The sequence below is a fragment of the Leptonychotes weddellii genome, chromosome 9 (assembly GCF_054177405.1).
Source record: "Leptonychotes weddellii isolate Sample4059 chromosome 9, ASM5417740v2, whole genome shotgun sequence".
Lineage (NCBI taxonomy): Eukaryota > Metazoa > Chordata > Mammalia > Carnivora > Phocidae > Leptonychotes > Leptonychotes weddellii.
In genome coordinates this window covers 52,074,927-52,096,549 of record NC_138377.1, presented here as the reverse complement: position 1 = coordinate 52,096,549, position 21,623 = coordinate 52,074,927, and the positions used below count along the sequence as shown (strand labels likewise).

At 36.4% G+C, this 21,623-nt stretch overlaps 1 protein-coding gene across 5 annotated transcripts in view; it reads left to right on the top strand.

Moving 5' to 3' along the window:
• The first annotated feature begins 2,459 nt into the window (after positions 1-2,459).
• The window catches only part of GEMIN2 (gem nuclear organelle associated protein 2), a 20,420-nt gene continuing 1,256 nt past the window's right edge, over positions 2,460-21,623 (top strand). Inside the window, exons 1-9 of one of the 5 annotated variants that reach the window (XM_081830592.1) lie at positions 2,460-2,637; positions 3,024-3,108; positions 4,488-4,577; positions 5,414-5,473; positions 8,403-8,516; positions 10,177-10,221; positions 11,348-11,416; positions 16,322-16,432; positions 18,353-18,411. In XM_081830592.1, coding sequence (XP_081686718.1) covers positions 2,468-2,637; positions 3,024-3,108; positions 4,488-4,577; positions 5,414-5,473; positions 8,403-8,516; positions 10,177-10,221; positions 11,348-11,416; positions 16,322-16,432; positions 18,353-18,411 — 803 coding nt within the window. In that variant the 5' untranslated portion in view covers positions 2,460-2,467. The remainder of the gene's footprint in view (positions 2,638-3,023; positions 3,109-4,487; positions 4,578-5,413; positions 5,474-8,402; positions 8,517-10,176; positions 10,222-11,347; positions 11,417-16,321; positions 16,433-18,352; positions 18,412-21,623) is intronic. The other 4 variants (XM_081830594.1, XM_081830593.1, XM_081830595.1 and 1 more) reach the window with 4 other exon arrangements.

Sequence of the window (21,623 nt, the reverse complement as noted above, 5' to 3'; positions counted from 1 at the left end):
CTTTCCTAATATTTTTCCCTGCTTCCAATTTAGGACCAACCGACCAAAGAAAGCAAATATGCACCCCTAACCAATTTCATAGGATGTCCCTCTTCTAGGTAGAATATGGGGTCAGAGCATGCCACTCCCAAATATGCCACCCTTGGCATATTATTTTGAGTTAAAGTCACTTAAAAAAAAAGCATATACAAGAAGGGTCCTCTAACCTTCCTTTTTTTCCCTGAAAGCAGGAAATAAAACTCTCATGTGAAAGGTACCCTCCCTATACCAGTAGGATTTTCCTATCACCAGAGATGGGAAGTTGAAGCTGAGATAAATGTGTAGACAAACCTTATTAAACTAAACCCTTATGTTCCTAGTTACTTTCCCACAATTAACTACCCCAGCCCAAATCCCTTTGTTACATTATCAAAATTCACTACTCTTTGTGCAACCTATTATATCAGCTTTCAGTCCTACCTTACTGGGGTCTTGATTTTTCTTGTGACGGGTCCCATGTACATGTAAGAAATACTAAATAAAATTTATATGCTTTTGTCCTGTTATGTCTCCTGACATAAGTCTTATGTCAGTTTAATTATTAGGCCCAGCCAGAGACTCTAAGAGGGTGGAGGAGAAATTTTACCTCTCCTACAGTAGCCCACCTATAGCTTTCCCGTGCCACAGCCTCCAACCAGGGCATATCGAAGCCTTTCCTTTTTTTCCAGTATAAAGCTTTTTTACTCCACTGCAGTAGCAGAAAGCAACCCTTATAAATTTTTAATTTACTTTCCTCTTTCCTGAATGAATTTATTCCTATGTATTTAAAATTTTAGATTCATTTCAAATCATTTGTGTACTTTATTACTCACCTCTTCTTTTGGAAAATAATTATTGTCAAGGACAACCTGTGTTCCGTTCTGCTGTTCTTCTCCTTTCTTTCTTCATCTATGTGTAGTTCTGCCACATACTTATACATGAAATCCAGTGGCAAGCATGGTTCCTTTGGAGGTTGGTCTCCTAGGTAATTACCTGTTCTTTTATCCAAAAAATGGGTGGGAATTGCTAACAAATTAGTTCCCCCCCAAAAAAAGAAAATTGTAAGAAAATCCAGAAATGAAGTCATCACTTACATTTTCTAATTTTTTCTTGATTATTACCAAAATGTTTGGGGACAAGAGTCTCCATATTTCTCTTCAAATTTGTTTCTTCCAAAATCAGTAAAAAAATAAATAAAATAAAAAATTTTAAATGCTCACCTCCATAAGTGTAGTTACCATCTGTCACCAAAGTTATTACAAAATCAGTAACATTTTAAACCAAATAACCTTCCAGTTTGCCCCCAAGCAGTGTGTTTATGAGTCTCCCAATTGTTTAGTTACTGTTCATAAGCACAAATTTCTTTAGCTCTTAACCCAAGTACTTGTTCTCACTTTATCTTCAAATGAGAGAGTTACATTCTGGTATTGAAATCAACTGCTTGCAAGCTAAAGGCAGTGCTTTAAAAAAAAAAAAAGCCTTAAAAATAAACATAATCTTAGAAAATAAAAGTCAATTGTATTCACTTAGAGCTTGTTTAGAAAGAATAAAATATAATACTTTCACTGTTTCTTGGAATTTGTCACCCAGCACAAGTTACTTAATCCATTTCTGACTTATTTCCTCACCTGCGGAATGGAGATAATAGTACCTGCCTCACAAGATTGGCCCTAAGATTAATCATGGTAACTTTTGGGTACTGGCATTAGCTTTATCCTTTCACTACTCATATTTAAACAAAGTGGTCTCTCCAAAAAAAAAGAAGAAAGTAATGGCTAAGCAAGGTCTAATACTCATTTCCGGAAAGTATAAAGTGATCTTTCAAGTAGCCAAGCACAAGAAATTTCTCTGGAAAATTTATTTTTCATTCATTTGGCATCAGATAAATCTGGTTTGGAAATGGCTCTTCCCCTTCGGAAGAAAGTCACAGCTGTGACACAGTCTTTCCATCGATTCCCTCCCCTACAAAACCGGGATAATACCACTTACTTCAAAAGGTTGGTTTAAAAATTAAACGAGGAAATACACGTGACGTGTCTACCAGGGTTTAAGAATCCAGAGCTTGCTTAAATAAATAAATAAATAAATTGATTTCTTGTAGACAATTTAAAAAAAGAATCTAGAGCTCAATAAATGGTAATTACAGTAACACTGCTCGTTAATTCAAAAAATATTCAAGGATCCCTCACTACTGCAGATGCATAAAGGTTAATAATCCTCTGTCTTTACCCTCGCCTTTTAAGAGAGAACGAAGGGAAACACACAGAAACACTTCAGAACCACTTCTGCAAGGAACTAAATTCACGGTCTTCTTACACCACCGGACCCTTAACCTTGGGACAATCAGCAGGCTTCCTCAAGTGCAATTACGCCCCCTAAGCCCTGCCTCCCTAAACTCCGCGCCTAAAGTGCCTACCTCTGCGCCTGCGCCGTGACCTAGATTTGGCGCATGCGCTGGGTGGGACTGGCTGGATTAAAAACCATGGCGTGGATACCAGTGGAGTCTGCAGTAGAAGAGTTGATGCCCAGGCTGTTGCCAGTGGAGCCTTGCGACTTGACAGAAAGTTTTGATCCCTCCGTACCACCGAGGACGCCTCAGGAATACCTGAGGCGGGTCCAGTGAGTGATTTGGCCCTGTGCGGGTGGGCTGGTCGTCCGCTCTGCCCCTGGGCACAGCTCAACTCCCTAAGTGTGATAAAGCCCCGCCTCTGTTTCCCTTCCCAATCTCACGCGAGGTAGGGTCGAATCAAGATCACTTGATTACATCTTTACCTGGGCGAGTTTTTATGAGCTTAATTATGTTTACCTGTGTCAAGATGTGTACTTTTAGATTTCCTTGCTTTCAGTCCAGTTAATTTCGGAAATACGTTGTTTAGTACGTCAATTGCAATTCTGAACTTTTTTTCTCATTTCGTAAAGAACCGTAGAAATGGATCGCTCGTTTTACTACACATGAACAAAGCACAGCCGTAATCACATTTCTTGCATTTATTATTTATTTGTAGGATCGAAGCAGCTCAATGTCCAGATGTTGTGGTAGCTCAAATTGACCCAAAGAAGTTGAAAAGGAAGCAAAGTGTGAATGTTTCTGTGAGTTTTACTACCCAGCAGGGGATTCTCCCCTTTCCCCCTCCCCCGCCCAAATGGAAAGATCAAGGCTTTTCCTATGGTATCCCACAGTATCTTTATGATATATGTAAGATTTGACTACTCTCTGTGACGTTAGACATTAGCTTGTACTTTTCCCCCAAAAAGACAGTTGGCATTTACTGCCTCCAGAGAGGTTTTCAGTAACGCTGGCATTCGTGGAGACTCATCATACTTTAGGGCAGTCCTAAAAGACTCTTTAAATAGGTTACTTACGTTATCATTTATATTTAGGGAACCTTTTTCCATTTGTCTTCATAATTATTCTTGGGCTGGTGTTTAATGTTATTTAGTGTAGTTTGCATGTTCTGAATTTGACTGGGTTTTTTTTTTAAGAAGAGAAACTCAGGTATCTTACGTTTTTCTACCTACTTGCACACCTTGAACATTTTTGTTCATTTATTTATCCAGCATGTTTTTTATTAAGCGACTAGGTTGTGCCAGGCACTGAGAATACAAGAGAGAATGAGACACAAAAATCCCCACCCTTGTAGAGTTTACATTCTCCTGAGGAAGACAGAGTAAACAAGCAAACTAAGTAATTATATATTGTGACTACTGATATGAAGAAAATTAGCATGTATAATGACCAATAAGTAACAAGGTAGAGTTGTTGCAGAAGGTCTCTCTAAGGTCGTGCTATTTAACCTAAGGTCAAAGGAGAGCAGCAGTTTTTAAATTGTGATAGGTCCTTTTCCTTTTATGTTCCAAGTAATTTCTTTATCTGATGTTTATTATCAGGATATTTTAATTCAGATACTATAATGTTTCATATAATTTTTTTTCAGAAATTTTTAGTTGATGGACAAGAATTTCTTATATACCTAGCTTTTGAAAAGTACACTTTTATTTCAAGGCAATCTGTCATCAATTTTGAACTGTTTTGCTGTCTTAGGAAGCTGAAGTAGGCTTTGTAAAGTCAAGGGTCTTGAGTACATTCTGCCCATACCAAATTCTTTATTTGGGATATATCTCTTTGTTTCAAACAGTTTCTTTATTATAGAAAGGTAGGACTAAGTTATATCTTCAGAGCTCATATAATTTAGATTTCTTAGTTTAGAAACTCCCATCTATGAACCATTCCAGATTGCTCTTATTGAAGTGACTCTACAAGGATCTTTTCCTAATGTTTAAACTTGGACAGAAATAATGAAGTGAAAGCCCTACTTTTTTGCATCTGCAAGAAGTATAGTTTCTTTCTTATATAACCTTAATCATTTACTTTATTACTCTTCATCTTGATTCTGCTTTTACTTTGCAGAGGCATGAGATTCTAGTTATAACACTAACATTGATTCTAATATTTATGAACTGATCTCCAGCTTTCAGGATGCCAACCTGCTCCTGAAGGATATTCTCCCACACTTCAGTGGCAACAACAACAAGTGGCACAGTTTTCATCTGTTCGACAGGTAAGTGTACTTTAATTATTTAATCAAATTAAACCCCTTCTTCCAGAGAAAGAAATATGGTTTCACTCATATGTGGAATATAGTAAACAGCGCAGAGGATCATAGGGAAGGAGGGAAAACTGAATGGGAAGTCATCAGAGAGGGAGACAAACCATGGGATACTCTTAACTATAGGAAACAAACTGAGGGTTGCTGGAGGAGAGGTGGGTGGGGGATGGGGTAATTGGGTGATGGGCTTTAAAGAGGGCACGTGATGTGATGAGCACTGGGTGTTTTATGCAACTGATAAATTATTGAACTCTACATCGGGAACTAATGATGTAATATATGTTGGCTAATTGAATTTTAAATTAGACGACTTCCTGCCTTCCTCCCTCAAGATTTATTTCTGTTCTTAGACTGAAGCTAGAAAAATAAGATTCATTTTTCTTTTTTTTTTTTAGATTTATTTACTTGAGAAAGAGCGCACACGCATGCAGGCAGGCATGTGAGTGGGGGGAGGAGCAGAGGGAGAGAATCTTCAGGCAGATTCCCCAATGGCAATGAGTGTGGAGCCCGAAGAGGGGCTTGATCCCATGATCCAGGAGATCATGCGTGACCAGAGCCAAAACTGAGTCAATCGCTTAACCGACTGAGCCACCCAGGCGCCCCAAGATTCGTTATTCTGAAGGATAAAGTTAAAATATTTATAAATCAATTACCAGATTATAATCATTAGACATAATACAGTTTGAAACATGTCTTCCAAGTTTCAGGATTGTTAGGATGTTTCATAATTGATTTCTTTTCAGTTATCCATTCTCTGAAGATCACTTGCCTAACTTTTCTTCCTTTAGAGTGTGATCAGACATAGAAATCACTGGAAGTCACAACAGTTAGACAGTAACGTGACCATGGTATGTAAGTTTCTTTGGTTAAGTTGTACAGTGTGTACCTATTTGAAATAGTCCGTATTTACTGCCAGTCTTTAAAGATTCACTTGCTTAGTTTATATTATTTTTGTTCTTTTTCATTGACCGTTAATAGAAACAATTCTGTTGTATTAGTAGCCTTAAAAGTATAGAATCAGTAATGCAAGTTGTTATTTTTATGACAGTTTTAATCCATAGCGTCTTGAGAGACTTTGAATAGGTAATTGTTCAGCCTCTACAATTTCTTTTTTAAGTTTTTTTTTGTTTTTTTTTTTAAGATTTTATTTATTTGACGGAGAGAGATAGTGAGAGCAGGAACACAAGCAGAGGGAGTGGGAGAGGGAGAAGCAGGCTTCCTGCCAAGCAGGGAGTCCGATGTGGGACTCCATCCAGGACCCTGGGATCATGACCTGAGCCGAAGGCAGACACTTAATGACTGAGCCACCCAGGCACCCCAGCCTCTACAAATTTTTAAGGGTTCTTCTAGACATTGCCTTTTTAGAAAATAAAGGCATTTTCAGTATTTACAAAAAGATTGAATAAAGGCTTATTGGATTTTCCTGGTGAGGTAATGGTGCCAATACCAGAGACATTTTAGTAAAGCCTGTTGTGCATATTAGAAAGTAGTATTTTCTGTGCTTTATCAGCTTAGATATAATTTTCAACTTCAGGAGATATGTCATATCTGGACTACTGAATAAAAAAGGGAGTTGGAGAAGGGATGGATACATTGCTTCAGGACAAAACTTTTAACTTTTTAGGGAGTCTCATATTCTTCCTGAGAATCATACAAAAGCTATTTATCTTCAGAGGAAAAAACTGTGTGCACCAGGGCACACAGTTTTGCTCCCAGCTTCAGGTAGTTCATAGATTTCAGAGTTTAGAAGCTTCCTCTAGGCAGTGTTTCATAATATCTTTTACACTGTAATACCTTGGGATAAATGGAGGAGGCTGCTTACATAGCCCTAGACTATGAGCTGAAAGCTGAGAAATTAAGGATATGGACTCTACTTGCTTCTCCATACCAATTGAAAGCTCTGCTCTAGGAAATGTGTGAAACAAACTAACATCACTTGCCCAAGATCATTTAACTCATAAAAGGTATAGCTGAGATTCAAACCAAAGTTTGGCTGTAAAGCTTTTTGCTGTGCTGTGAGGCCTCCTGGGAAAAGGGGGTAGGGGGACGGGGTAGGTAAGTAGACGTATTTTTTTCTTGCTCAGTATAAGGACTTTTGGGTACATGCTTACTAATTCAAAAAGAAGCTGCATCAGTAACATTATGACAATATAATTTTGTCAGAAATGTAAATGACCAAACATAATTGATTGAATAAATCATGATCCATCAAAACAGTGAAATATTAATAGCATGTTCATCATGGCAAAAGTAAATGTTATGTAAATAATAAAATGAAAAATTTTTCAAGTAAAGCACTCTGACATTTTATTTAAAGTAACTAGATAAATATAAACATTTATTTGTTGACTTATTCAATCATTTATTAAGCACCTATCTTTAATAATCAGGGTATTCAGGCTGCCTGGGTGGCTCATTCGTTAAGTGTCTGCCTTCAGCTCAGGTCATGATCCCAGGGTCCTGGGATCGAGCCCCACATCGGGCTCCCTGCTCCGCGGGAAGCCTGCTGCTCCCTCTCTCCCCTGCTTGTGTTCCTGCTCTTGCTATCTCTCTCTGTGTGTCAAATAAATAAATAAAATCTTTAAAAAAATAATAACCAGGGTATTCAGTGTTACCCGAAATAGAAATAGTCTCTGACCTAATGGAGTAAAGGGAAAGGGCAGATACAGTGTTCTAGTACAATAGGTTTTAACCTTTCAAGGGTCTGTTGTTTGTCCTGAGAATCTAATGAAAGCTATTTATCCTCGGGGAGAAACTACACCTATGCAAAGTAATGTGTAAGGTGTTGTGTACAATTAAAAATGGTTTTGTCAGTGTTTCTCCCCACTGGTCTGCATTTGGTAGTGTAGAATAAATCTATTCTTTCTTTGATTGGACTGCCTTCCAAGTATGTGAAGCATTTAATTCTGTCTCTTTCCCTGGTATAAACATCCTTCATTCTTGTGTTTTTAATGCATTTTCCCCAAACCAGTTTCCATCTTTATCACCCTCTTGTACAAACCCTTATTGGTCAGTGTCCAAACTAAACACATCCCACATAATGTGTAACACTTGAGCACTGTATTAATTTGCTAGGGCTGCCATAATAAAACACCACAGACTGGGTGTTTTAGCAAACAGTAATTTATTTTCTCACAGTTCTCTAGGCTAAAAGTCTAAGATCAAGGTATTAGCAGGTTTGGTTCCTCTTGAGTCCTCTTTGGCTTGCACGTGGCCATCTGGCTGTGTCCTCACATGGTCTTTCCTATGTGCACAAACATCTCTAGTGCCTCTTGTTATGTCTACATTTTCTCTTTTTTTTTTTTTTTAAATTTATTTATTTTAGAGAGTGTGTGCACATAATGGGGGGGCGGTGGGGAGGGGCAGAGGGAGATGGGGAAAGAGTCTCAAGCAGACTCCACACTGAGTGTGGAGCCCGACGAGGGGCCCGAGATCACCACTAGAACATAAATCAAGAGTTGGACGCTTAACTGACTGCACCACCCAGGTGCCCCTAAATTTCCTCTTCTTATAAGGACATTGGTTAGATGATGAAAGGCCACCCTAAAAGCCTGGTTTTAACATAATCCATTATAAAGGCCTTGTCCAAATACAGTCACATTCTAAGATACTGGAGGGTAGGGCTTCAACATAGAAATTTTGGGGGGACAAATTCAGCCCATAACAGGCACCATATCTTTCTGTTGAAGTGGTAGGAATATAGAGGACTTCTTTTTTACTATTCCATTAAAAAAAACAAAACATAGAAATAAGTAAATTTTTTTTTTTTTTCTTTAGCCAAAATCTGAAGATGAAGAAGGCTGGAAAAAATTTTGTCTGGGTGAAAGGTTATGTGCTGAAGGGGCTGTTGGACCAGCTACAAGTGAAGGTCCTGGAATCGATTATGTGCAAGTAGGTGATCTGTGGATAAATAAAAAGGGTTCTACTTTTGGTGCATGATTTAATGCAAAGATTCTGCAAACTACAACCTAGGCCAAATCTAGTCTGCAGTCTGTTTTTGTACAGCCCGTGAGCTAAGAGTGTTTTTTTTATAATACTAAGTTACTGAGACAGTGTGTGGCCTGCAAAGCCTAAAATGCTTACTGTCTGGCTCTTTACAGAAAATGTTTGCCAGCCTATGACCTAGTTAATTGGCTCTTTAACTTAAAAATGTGCAGCCCAGTTTCCGAAACAATGTACTGTGACTTTTCTTAGGTGGGCTTCATATCTCTTAGGTTTTAGCTATGTGTTAACTTCGTGAGTTAGATAGGAGTCAGGGTTTGTTTGTTTGTTTGTTTTTTTAATGATTAAGCATGGGTTACGACTTGTGAGTAGTCAGGGAAACAAAGGAAAACATGACACAATTAGGTGCTTAAAAATGCTTAGTAGATTTCATATTCTGGAATGAAGTTTTAAAGGTATATTTAAATTTCCCATGGCTTTATTCTAATCATAAATTATGTGGCCAACTGGTTCTTGGCCCCACAAGGTGTGTGTTTTTCCCATTTAAAAGTAATTGATCCGAAAAATGTAAAAGCTCTAAAAATTGGGACACCTGGGTGGCTCAGTAGGTTGAGCATCCAACTCTTGATTTTGGCTCAGGTCTTGATCTCAGGGTCATGAGTTCAAGCCCCACATTGGGATCCACACTGGAGACTACTTTAAAAAAAAACCAAACAAACACCAAAAGTCACTAAAAGACCAAGAACCCAATTAAAACAGAAAAGGCAAAAGAAATAAATAGCTCACAGAAAGAAAAATATGAATTGCTGTTATATGAGAAGATGCCATATTCACTCACAATAGAAATATAACTCATAACTCCACTGAGCTGCTATTTTTGGTAACATTGGCAAAGGAAATTTGATACGCTGTATTAACAAGGGCTGGGAAAATAGGCACTTTTACACATGGTGGTGAGGTATAAATAGATTCAGATCTGGAAGTGAACTAATTTGGCCCTGTTTCTTACACAATCTGTTTTTCTTTTGGATAATACCCCTAATGGATGTTACATTTCAAAATGTGTTTTAATTTGACAAAAAATTAAGACTTATTTAGCTTGTTACTACAAAATATATACAAGGAAAATACACCATGTGGAAGAACCATAAGGAAGCAGAGTTAATGCACATCCTCTTAACTTCCTCTAAGTCAGTGCTATTTTCGTAATGAAGGCTCCCAGCATTAACCTTCAAAATACTTTTTTAATTGAATTAGATTAGGTTTGAAAAACAATTACTCTTAGTACCCTTAATTCCTGAAAATGTTAGGTTTAGTTGAAAATTTTGAAAAAGTGTGTGCAGCATGTTAATCGTACTATCAGTTTAAGAAATTTCATATTTTAATTACTAAAGTCATTATTTTTAAATTTATATATTCAAATTGCAAAACATTTTTTGAGGCATTACCAACATAATAGTTGATGGAATGTTTTATTATAATGGGTAATGAAGGAATTTCCTGTTATTCTTTGTTTTTAAAAAGTGTGGTAAGAAATTCACCAGTTTGAAAACAATGAATCACCCTTTATAATGCCATTTAGTAAATTTCAGTCTGATTTTTCTTTCAGATTGGTTTTCCTCCCTTGCTTAGTATTGTTAGCAGAATGAATCAGGTAAAATCCATCTAATAATAAGGATGTATGTATTTTGTTGTTTTCAATGTGTATGAGAGTATATGAAAACATTTATTGAATACTTACAATGTATAAGGCCCTGTCCTAACCCCTTTAACGATTCTTATTTAAGCCCCAATACAACCCTATATGGAGAATTATTATTAATACTCAATTTTTATAGATTGGGAAACAAAATTCAAAGTTAAGTGACTTTCAGGTGGTTTTTCAGCAAGTTCCATTGGCAACACTGGGATTTAACCCCTGTTTGATCTAATTCCAGAGCTCATGTTAAAACATGTTGCTAAACTCAATTGTATACATTTCAGTTTTAAGTCTTAGATTCTGGGGTTTGAAGTAAAACTAAGGTTAGATTATTATTCCTAGTTCCAGATGTCCTGCACATCCCATTAAGAATGAAATACATAATTTCTTGGATCAAAAGCTTCTTCACTCTTTTAGGATGAAGAACTCTGTTACCATTTAAAGAGCAAATGAAAAATTGGATTGTTTTGCCTTCACATAGCATTGGGTGCCCTTGGAAAATAAATTTTTTTAAGTGTTGTGCTCTGTTGTAAATCATATACTGGTCTCACTTACTTGATCATTTGCATTAAAATACTGTAGTAGTTAAACTAAATTCAATGAGTGATTTTTGTTAACTGTCCAACTATGCTTGAAGAAACAAGAGAATATTTTCAACAGTTTAATAAATTCTATCTATATAACTTTAAAAACAGATCTTTCTCCAGCTAATTTTCTCCTTATATTTTGACTTTGACTTAATGAAAATAACTTGAAGGTATTTATGCAAAGGTTTTTTAAGAGCATGTGGAATTTTTCAAGTATTTATAAACTAAATTAGTAGTTACAAACTAAATCCTGGGATTTAAACCAAGGTATTGATACTTGAAAGTATATAAAAATATGTGTCTAAAAAGCCTCTTCTGAGTGAGCCACCTAACCAAATTACTAAATACAGTCAGTTTTCTCTGGAAGTCTAAAGAATGGGACTATTTTAGATATCAGAGTTGCTTTCTAACCAAACTTAATGAAACCCATGTTGAACTTGTCTTTGTTTTATTACTAATACATTTCTTCCACCTTCCCTTTCCCCTTTTTTTAGGCAACAGTAACTAGTGTCTTGGAATATCTGAGTAATTGGTTTGGAGAAAGAGACTTTACTCCAGAATTGGTAATATCGCATCTTTTTATTTTCATAATGCAGACAAAATTGTATAGACTTATTTTATATATGAGATATGGCTCTAAGATATTTATGTATATGTGTGTATTATACTTGTACATATAACTGTGTACAATGCAAACTATGCTTGGTTGCAGTGAAATAAGGAACTTACAGGAGAATGCAAATCAACATTAAACTTCCTTCATTGAGAAAGATTTGCCTTGGAAAAAGTCAATTAAAGAGCTTATTTATATCCGGGAGAAGCAACTTATCTTACTGCAGTCCAATAACAAATAGATCACCAACTGACATCCAGTTTGGACATCCCATTTTGAGTAGCACTGGCTTAAAGAAATTTGAAATGCATTTTCTTTTTTTGTTTGTTTGTTTGTGTGTGTGTGTGTTGTTTTGTTTGTTTTTTAAGTAGGCTCCATGCCCAACATGGAGCCCAACATGGGGCTTGAACTCATGACCCTGAATCAGTCAAGGCCTTAGATGAAATCAAGAGCCAGATGCTCAACCTACTGAGCCACCCAAGTGCCCCAGAAACAGTGACTTTAAACATTAATTTTTTCCCCCTAAATGTACATGTTATATAGTACAGATTTAAAAGAATAAAATACAAAAACAAAAAATGAAAATCTAGTGGTAAAGAATATGATCATTATACTTATATAAAAGACTTATCTAAGCTACTTAGATGAATGGCAGGCTTAAAAACTTGTACATTGTATTGCAGTGTTGGTTTATCTGTTTCTCCCAGCAGACCATAAGTTTCTGGCGGGCAAAGATTATATCTTATGCTTTGACAGGGAGCTTTGGAGCTTCAGGTACACTCTTTTGCAAATATCCTTAACTATAAAAAATACATGTTTCTAAAAATTAAATCTAACTTGATAATAAAATTTCTTACTAGGGGATTAAGCAGATTATTTATATAATGTCCACCAAACTGACCCATTTTTAAAGGTGAAAATGAGCTGTGAATATATAACTATAAAGTAGAGGGGCAGTGCAGCATAGTTGTTTAAGAGTATAGCTGGATTGCTGGGGTGTGAATCTTCGTTCCACCAGTAAGGATATGTGTCATCTTAAGCAAGTACTGAATCTTTATGTACTCTAGTTTCCTTTTCTGTAAAATGCAAATAACAGCTCATAGGTTATTGGAGGATTCAAGGAATTACTGTATACAAAGTTCTTAGAGTAATGCCTGGCACACAGTGCTTGCTGTTATTACTGGTACTTGATATTCTTTTGTAAATTGGATTTCAAGACCATGGTTAAGCATCCAACTCTTGAGCTCAGCTCAGGTCTTGATCTCAGGGTTGTGAGTTCAAGCTCTGAATTGGGCTTCATGCCCAGCATGCAACCTACCTAATAAATAAATAAATAAAAATAAATAAATAGAGAAAGATAAAATCACGGTTTCTGATTCAGTGGTCAAACATGTCTTTTACGTAGTGTAATTAATATACTATTCTGGGTTTTTTAGCTTAGATACATATATATATTTTTATATGATAATGTAATTCATATAATTTCCATTGTCTTAATGTCTCATAGTTTACTTTGATTCTCTCATTATTGACCATCTGGGTTCTTATAATCATGACTAAATTAAAACATTTATACTAATTTCATTTTAATTATCATTTTCTCAGGATATTGCTAGGGCATAATTATTGGATCAAGATTTCATAAGCTTTTTTTTTTTTTTTTAAAGATTTTATTTTTTTATTTGCCAGAGACATAGCGAGAGAGGGAACACAAGCAGGGGGAGTAGGAGAGGGAGAAGCAGGCTTCCCCGCGGAGCAGGGAGCCCGATGTGGGGCTCGATCCCAGGGTCCTGGGATCACGACCTGAGCCGAAGGCAGATGCTTAACGACTGAGCCACCCAGGCGCCCCAAGATTTCATAAGCTTTTGTTACATTCTGCTACATTGCTTTCCAAAAGGAATGAACCAGTTAATAATGCCATTGGCAAAGGATTCTTATTTTTCCCTGCAATTTCAGTTTAAGTTGAACCATGTGCATTTGCCATTTTTGTAGGTTAAAAAATTTGATGATCAGTAATTCCATATGGTTCCATCTAACATTTTATAATTTCTGTTTATTTTCAAATTTAGTGAATTTATAGTAGCACTTCAAAGTAAATGTAATTTGTATTTCCTTGAATGTCAGTGAAACTGAATATTTTTCCATCATGGGTATATTAGGTATACCTTTAATAGATAACTTTGTTCATATTCATATTACTTATTCATTGGAATCTGGATATTGAACTTTAAATTCCATATCCATTCTTTCTCTCTGATAGTGACGTTTTAGCACTATTACCTGATCTGTTTTCCTTCTCTTCCTCTAATCTTTATTTTTTCAACTCTTTGTTGTAAGATTTTTTTTTTTTAAACTTCTAAAGATTACCCACTGAAGAGGGTGATAAGTTTGACTTTTCCTATTAATTAGTGAGAGCATATTACCAAAAAGTAGCTATATTTGCCAGAGGAACTGACAACTGATTTACTAAATTTTAACTTAGTTAATCCTTTGCTTCTAACCTGGAGTCAGTCTGTCTCTTCAACGGTGTTCAATTTCACTATCCAATTAACTGTACTATCAGAACTCTACTATTGAGAATATCAGTGTATAAAAACCGGTATCACAAAGTTTGCTTATCATAAACTAGCAAAAGGAAAATGGATCTCTTTTTTTAAATGTCTTTACTTGGGATTACTTTAATTTTTTCTTGAGAAATAAATACAGCCTTATTTTTCATCCAAATGTGAGGTATGAAGGAATATCTTCAGCTATCTTGTTTTGGGTTTTGTTTTTACATTTAGTATTGCCACAGTGAACTCACTGACTTTGAGAAAAGGCACCTCTCAGTATAAATACATCTTAGACAATCAGTAGAGGTTTAAGCACCATTTCAATACCTGAATACCAGTTATATTTGGTAAATGTAGCCCTCAGAATTTGAGCCAAGTTTAAATGTATAATAGCTTTTTTGATATAGAAGAGAATTCCACTTACTATTTATAAAAGAAACCTGGATGTGAATCTTTTGTTTAAGAAAAAGGTTGATTTGGGGTAGCTTGAGGAGCTAATTTTTTTTATTCCATTAATTGCTATGTAAACATTGTTTAATATTCTTTAGGTTTCTCCAAAGTGATGCGTTGCTCAGAATAAACTCAGTCATATAACACTGCTGGTGGAAATATAATTTCATATAACTTTTCTGGGGTACAATTTATTGATTATATCTCAGAAACATTTATGAACATACATACCCTTGGATACCGCCATTTTATTTCTAGGAATTTAGCCCAAAAAATCAATCAGAGATGGTCTAAAATTTATGTCCAACGATATTTATCACACTATTTTTTATATAACAGCAACAAATTAAACCCAAGTGCTCAACAATAGGAAATTGGTTAAGTAAATTATGGTGCATCCAAAATGGAACACTCATTCCACAGATATTTTAATTTAAGCTCCTATTGTGTTCCAACTCTAGTCTGGGCCCTAGGAGTATAATATCTAATTTTATACTCTCACAGAGTTTGGGGAAAGAAAGAATAAACCAGCAGTGACAGGAAAGTATAAGTGTTTGGTTAAAGAGTATAAGTGCTGTGTTGAGATTAATAACATTCCCTCCCAAATCCCATTTAACAACATGGGGGATATTTATTATGTATTGCAAGTAAAAAAGATGGCTACAAAATGTTATTACCACATTATTAATGTTAATACGATAATGGAACTTCATTTTTTTTAAAAGTTGTACATATAAATACGAAAAAGATAAAAATTAGCATTTTTAAAATTAGAAACTATCTGGATGGTGGGGTTGCAGGTGTGTTTTTTACTTTGCGCTTTTTGTATTCAGTTTTTCAGCATTGAGTATTTCTTTTGTAATTGAAAAAATTTCATTTTAAAAGAGGATTGGGGGGGTGTGTGGGTGGCTCAGTCTTTAAGTGTCTGCCTTTGGCTCAGGTCGATTGAGCCCCGCATCGGGCTCCCTGTGCTGTGGAAAGCCTGCTTCTCCCTCTCCCACTCCCCCTGCTTGTGTTCCCTCTCTCGCTGTGTCTGTCTCTGTCAAATAAATGAATAAAATCTTGAGAAAAAATAAAGTAAATAAAAGAGGATGGGGATGGGGCGCCTGGGTGGCTCAGTTGGTTAAGCATCTGACTCTCGATCTCAGCTCAGGTCTTGATCTCAGGGTCGTGAGTTCAAGCCGTGCATTGGGCTCCATGCTGGGCTTGGAGCCTGCTTTTAAAAAAAAAAAAAAGATGGGGATAGATTTAGTTTGCCGTGGTACTTATAGAAGTATCAAAACATTTTTTATAATTTTTTTAAGATTTATTTTTTTAAGTAATCTCAATATCTAGTGTGGGGGTTGAACTCACCATCCCGAGATCAAGAGTCACATGCTCCACTGACTGAGCCAGCCACGTGCCCCTTCAAAACATGATTTCATCTAGAGTATAGTTCCTTTGTATAGACACAGGGGGCAAAGTTATAAAGTTATAAAATTATTTGTATACATGTCTATAAAGGGCAAAGGAAAAATATGTGTCTTAATTTTTGCAAGGATTTATGCACATCTTAATGTAGTTTTCTACCTATAAATTGGGACTTCAATTATAGTAAGAATCTCTGAAATGAACTCTTTGGAACTAAGGGTATTTTGAAGTGTTCAGTGTTCTGTGTCTGTAGTAAGAAGATACAGAAAATATCAGCTGGCTGTCTAGATGATCCCTTGTTGTCTATATCCAAATATAATACAGTTAATGTTACATTAATTTATTCATAGCAAATAACCAGATACAACTTTGGACATTTTAAAAAATAAATTAAACTTATGGTACACTATGTGCTACTTACTACTTTTTAAAATCCTATTTAGGGAAGGTGGCTTTATGCTTTATTGGCTTGTCTTGAAAAACCTTTATTACCTGAGGCTCATTCACTGATTCGGCAGCTTGCAAGAAGGTGCTCTGAAGTAAGGCTCTTAGTGGTAAGTTACAACTTGCTGTTTCAAATTGAGAGCGCTCATTGATTTATATGGTGATAAAAAAGGATGCCACTGAAATAGGAAAATGTGGAATATTTTATTAGTCAAGATTAGATTTGGCCACATAATTTTAAAAAGCCCCAAATAACAGTAGCTTAAATGAAATGGACATGTTTTTCTTAGATAAAGGAAGTCTACAGGTGGACAGAGCAAATCTAATATGGCAGTAACCCTGCTTTTGAGTTCTGCCTCATGTAGCTTCCGTTGTCAAGCTCACCTCATGGTCCAAGGTGGCTGCTGGAGTCAGCCATTATATTCGGTTATAGGAACTAGAAAGAGAAGGTTGTCCTCTAACAAAGCTTCCCAGAGGTTCCACAAGCATATCTGGCTATATATAGAACTCATTTAGCCAGAATTTAGTCATATGGCCATAAGGAACTATGGGAAATGTTTACTTTTAGCTAGGGCACAGTGTGCTTAGGTAAAAATGAGCTTCCTTTGCTAAAGAGTGAGGGAAAACAAGAAGCTAGAGTGGTCAACTAACAGTCTCTGGCAGGATGATTGTTTCGAATTTCTCCAATCAGACGCTTCACTAACTCATGCCTGCAGCATTACAATATAAATTTTATGCCAGATTAAGTCCACGTGTGATTTTTTTTTCTTTCATCCCTTTCTCTTCCACAAAATGTATACTCGTTCTCTGTTGACTACTCAAAAATATTTTTGTTAAACATCTATGATATGGCCCAAATTAGCTTCTATGGCTTATACTCCAAGCAAAATGTACTTGCTACTCGGTAAATATTTCCCATGTTTTGTTCCTAGACTTTATTTCCTCTACAGAAGTGCCTTTTCACTCTTCCAGTCTGCATCTAAATACCATTTACTTTTCACAGTCTGGCTCATATTCAACCACTTTCTGTGACACTCTCCCTGACTCTAACAATTAAAAAGAATTTCTGCATTCTCTGATTTTTCAGTATACTTCATATTTTTTTATGGGCACTTAACACATTTTTCCTTTCATTAAAATTAATGTGGATATTTCATTTTCTCTGCTATTAGCAGGTAATATGATTTATTCAGCTTTGTTCCATATAGTGCTTGACACATAGAATTGAGTACACTAACATTATGGAAGTGTGTCCCAAGTTTGAATTAACATGTGACATGTCTGTTATAACATTACTCGATAGGTTATTGTAACTATATCTTGAAATGTATAAAAATAAACTTCACACTCTGTAATACCACTTTATAAAATATATAGTTCAGCAACTACCTCCATCGTAATCGAGAACCCTGATCTGCTGGAGTATTTTCTGGTATGTCTTATGCTAGAAGCCAGGATTTCATTCCTCAATTCTAAGTTCTTTAAAATATTTTTATATAATTTGTTTTCACTACTGTCTAGTTAGGACATTGGGGGTTTTTTTTGCTCCTCTGCTTGGAACCAGGAAAAATCTCTCTCCCAAGTTATTCTCCTTTGAACCTTCAACTCTTTCTTTTCCCTGTTAAGGACCTTTCTTTAAAAGATCATGTCAGGGGCCACCTGGGTGGCTCAGTCTGTTAAGCGTCTGCCTTTGGCTCAGGTCATGATCCTGGGGTCCTGGGATCGAGTCCTGCATCGGGCTCCTTGCTCAGCAGGGAGGCCGATTCTCCCTTGTCTGCTGCTCCCCCTGCTTTGCTCTCTCTCTCGTTCTCTCTCTCTGACAAATAAATAAATCTTGAAAAAAGATCATGTCAGATGTTTCTCAAAGGTTGTTAACTCTATAGTTTTCTCCTTTTTCTTTGAGGTTTTCTACTTCCATGTGATTATTACTATTATCTAATAAAATTTTCATATTTTGCATCTTAAAAGGAAATTTTTTCAAAAATATTAAGGAGAACACTACATTTTTCTGATTTTTTTTTTCTCTTTAGGACAGCAAAGATGATGAGCGGGTTCCTGCTTTGAATTTATTAATCTGCCTGGTTAGCAGGTAAGTAATCCTTGACTCCTTGCTTTGTAATAGTGTTATTAATGGAAAATACTGTTTTCATTTTCAAGCAGAGGAAATTGAGGTGTGAGGAAACAATATTTTATGTATCACAATTCCCTGTATTTTGAGTTTTCTCTATAAGTAACGCCGTGTAGATCTGTATACATTATGGCTCTATTATTTCCTAAGGGCAAACTCCTAGAAATAAGTTGAAGGGCATGCATGTACTTTTAAAACTGAGATATTTATTAATAGTTTGCCTTCCAGAAACTCATACCTTTCTGTGTTCCCATGAAAGTGTCAGACTGCCCATCTTCTATTCAACATTTTCGATTGATATAAATATTTCCATTCTAATAACAAAAAGATACAAATTATTTTTATTTGCATTTGTTTAATTACCAGTGAGGGTAAAAAATACTTCATTTTGTTGCAATTTTTTTTAATTGCCTGTGTTCTTTATTCATTTTCAGTTAGGACATATTTTTATTTAGTATGTGTTTGATTTTATTTCTTACATTGAAATTCCACATTGAAAATGTTCTCATTCTGAAGTCATGTGTATGAGTATGTGTATATTATACTTACACATATGCATGCACACATATTTATTTTAGGTCTCTTTCTGGGCTTGATATTTTTGTACATTGGTTGGTGTTTTTAATCTAATGCCAATAACTTTTTAAAGCTTTATATTATAAATAGAAGGTAAATGATCTGTGTCCATTATCCTTCCTCAAACAAGACACTTTTTCAGAGTACACACATGTTCAACATATAGTTTCTAAATTTATAATAATTATGCTGCTGGTGAAACTTAATACTTAACTAGGCACTTTGTTCTAAGCATTTTTCTTAGTGCTTCATAATAGAAACTCATTTAATCCTTAGAAGGTAGGTGCTATGATCAGTTACATTTGAGGAAACCATGGCACAGAGATAAAATAAGTTTCCTGCCATCACAAAGCTAGTAAATTGTAGGGCTAGGCTCCAAAACCAGGCAGCTTGCTTCAGAGCTAAGTTCTGGACTATGCCCATATCAAACTACCTCATCTCTTGGTAATAAGGATTAAATGAGAGCCCTAGGTGCTATGTATACTGGGTCTTTAATCCTTGCATCTCAAGAGTTTTTTCGTTTACTTTCACAGATGAAGACACAGGTTCAGAAACATTAAGTAATTAAGGTTCGGTAAACTAGTACTGAATGGAACCAGAGACTTAAACATATCATCTGACTACTAATCCACTGATAGTTTATAATGTGCAATTATGAGAAAAGAAATATCCAAGTAATTGGTCATGGTTATTTTTTTTCCTGAGAACATTACGTAAAAATGGAAGATAAGTTCTAAGCTAGAAAATTTTCTTAGACTATAGGCTTCACTTAAGAAAACTTGCAGAAGAGGGGTGCCTGGGTGGCTCATTTGGCGTCGACTCTTGATTTCGGCTCAGGTAATGATCTCAGGGTCATGAGATGGAGCCCATGTTGGCATGGAGCCTGCTTAAGATTCCATTTCCCTCAGCCCCACACAGCGGGCCCTCTCTAAAAAAAAAAGAAAAGCAGACTTAAAGAGGATTCTAGAAAGTTTGAAAAAAGATAACATAGACCTTGACTCTTTGCAGTAGCCATTTCAATATAAGTACCAAATATTGTTTTAAGTCTGTTGTGGTTTTTTGTTTTTTTTTTTTTGGTCTTGTTTGCATCCAACTCTTGATCTCAGCTTAGGTCTTGATCTTGGGGTCGTGAGTTCAAGCCCCATGTTGGGCTCCATGCTGGGCGTGGAGCCTACTTTAAAAAAAAAAAATCTGGAGAGAACCTGGGAGATGCTTCTGCTGGCAGCTCGTGCCATTGTTGCCATTGAAAACCCAGCTGATGTCAGTGTCCTGTCATCCAGAAATATTAGCCAGTGAGCTGTGCTGAACTTTGCTGCTGCTACTGAAGCCACTCCCTACTGCTGGCCGCCTCACCTCTGGAACCTTCACTAACCAGATCCAGGCAGCCTTCCTGGAGCCAAGACTTCTGGTGGTTACTGATCCTAGGACTGACACAGCCTGTCACAGAGGTGTCTTATGTTAACCTGCCTACCATCGTTCTGTGTAATGCAGACTCTGCTCTGTGCTATATGGACATTGCTATCCCTTATAACAAGGGAGCTCACTCAGTTGGTCTGATGTGGTGGATCCTGGCCCGGGAAGTTCTTTGCATGCTTGGCACCATTTCCCATGAACACCCGTGCAAAGTCATGCCTGATCTCTACTACTACAGAGATCCTGAAGACATTGAAAAGGAAGAGCAGGCTGCTGCTGAAAAGGCTGTGACCAAAGAAGACTTTCAGGGTGAATGGACTGCTCCAGCTCCTGAGTTCACTGCCTCAACCTGAAGTCACAGACTGGTCACAGACAGTTCCCTACTGAATGAAAACTGGAGTGCTCAGCCTGCCACTGAAGACTAGCCTGCAGCTTCCACTGCTTAGGCTACTGAAAGTATAGGAACAACCACTGAGCAGTCTTAAGCTGCTCTTCCAAAAAGTCAAACAAAATGGAAATAAGGTTGATGGAAAATAAACAGTTGCTTAAAAAAAAAAAACCCGAAAAACAAAACAAAAACCCAAATCGGGATCCAAGTTAAATGCACTCATTGCTTCTGTTTGATATGTCTCGAGTCTCCCCATCAATTTCCTGGGTTTATCTCTTTGCCATTTATTTATTGAAAAAAACAGTCCTTTGACTTGTAAAATTTCCCATGTTTTGGTTTTGACAGCTGTATCTTATCTTCATGATAGTGCTTAATGTGTTCATTTATCCCCCATATTTTCTATAAGCTGGTAGGTTGGTTTAAAGGTTTGATTATTATATATAGTGTTTTTTTTGTTGTTTGGCAAGACTCCATGAGTGCTGTTGTGCACATCAGGAGGCACATGATGTCTGGTTGTTCCACTTTTAGTGTGATGAAGTTGATCACTTCATTCAGGTAAAGGGATATTGCAGTCATTATCTTGGTTGATGCTCAAATTGTTCCGTCTTTGGCCGGTAGGAACCCATTAGGTCAATTCCTGTGCTTTTTGTTCTATATAACCCTGGTGGTCTTTTATAGCTTGCTTGCTTTCAGGTATGTCAAGATGGTTCAAATGTATCTTAAGACATTTCTGGCCCCAGATCTGGAATCAGTCTTTATTCCCAGGACTGCTGGGTCCTCTTTTAAAGTAGAAAAC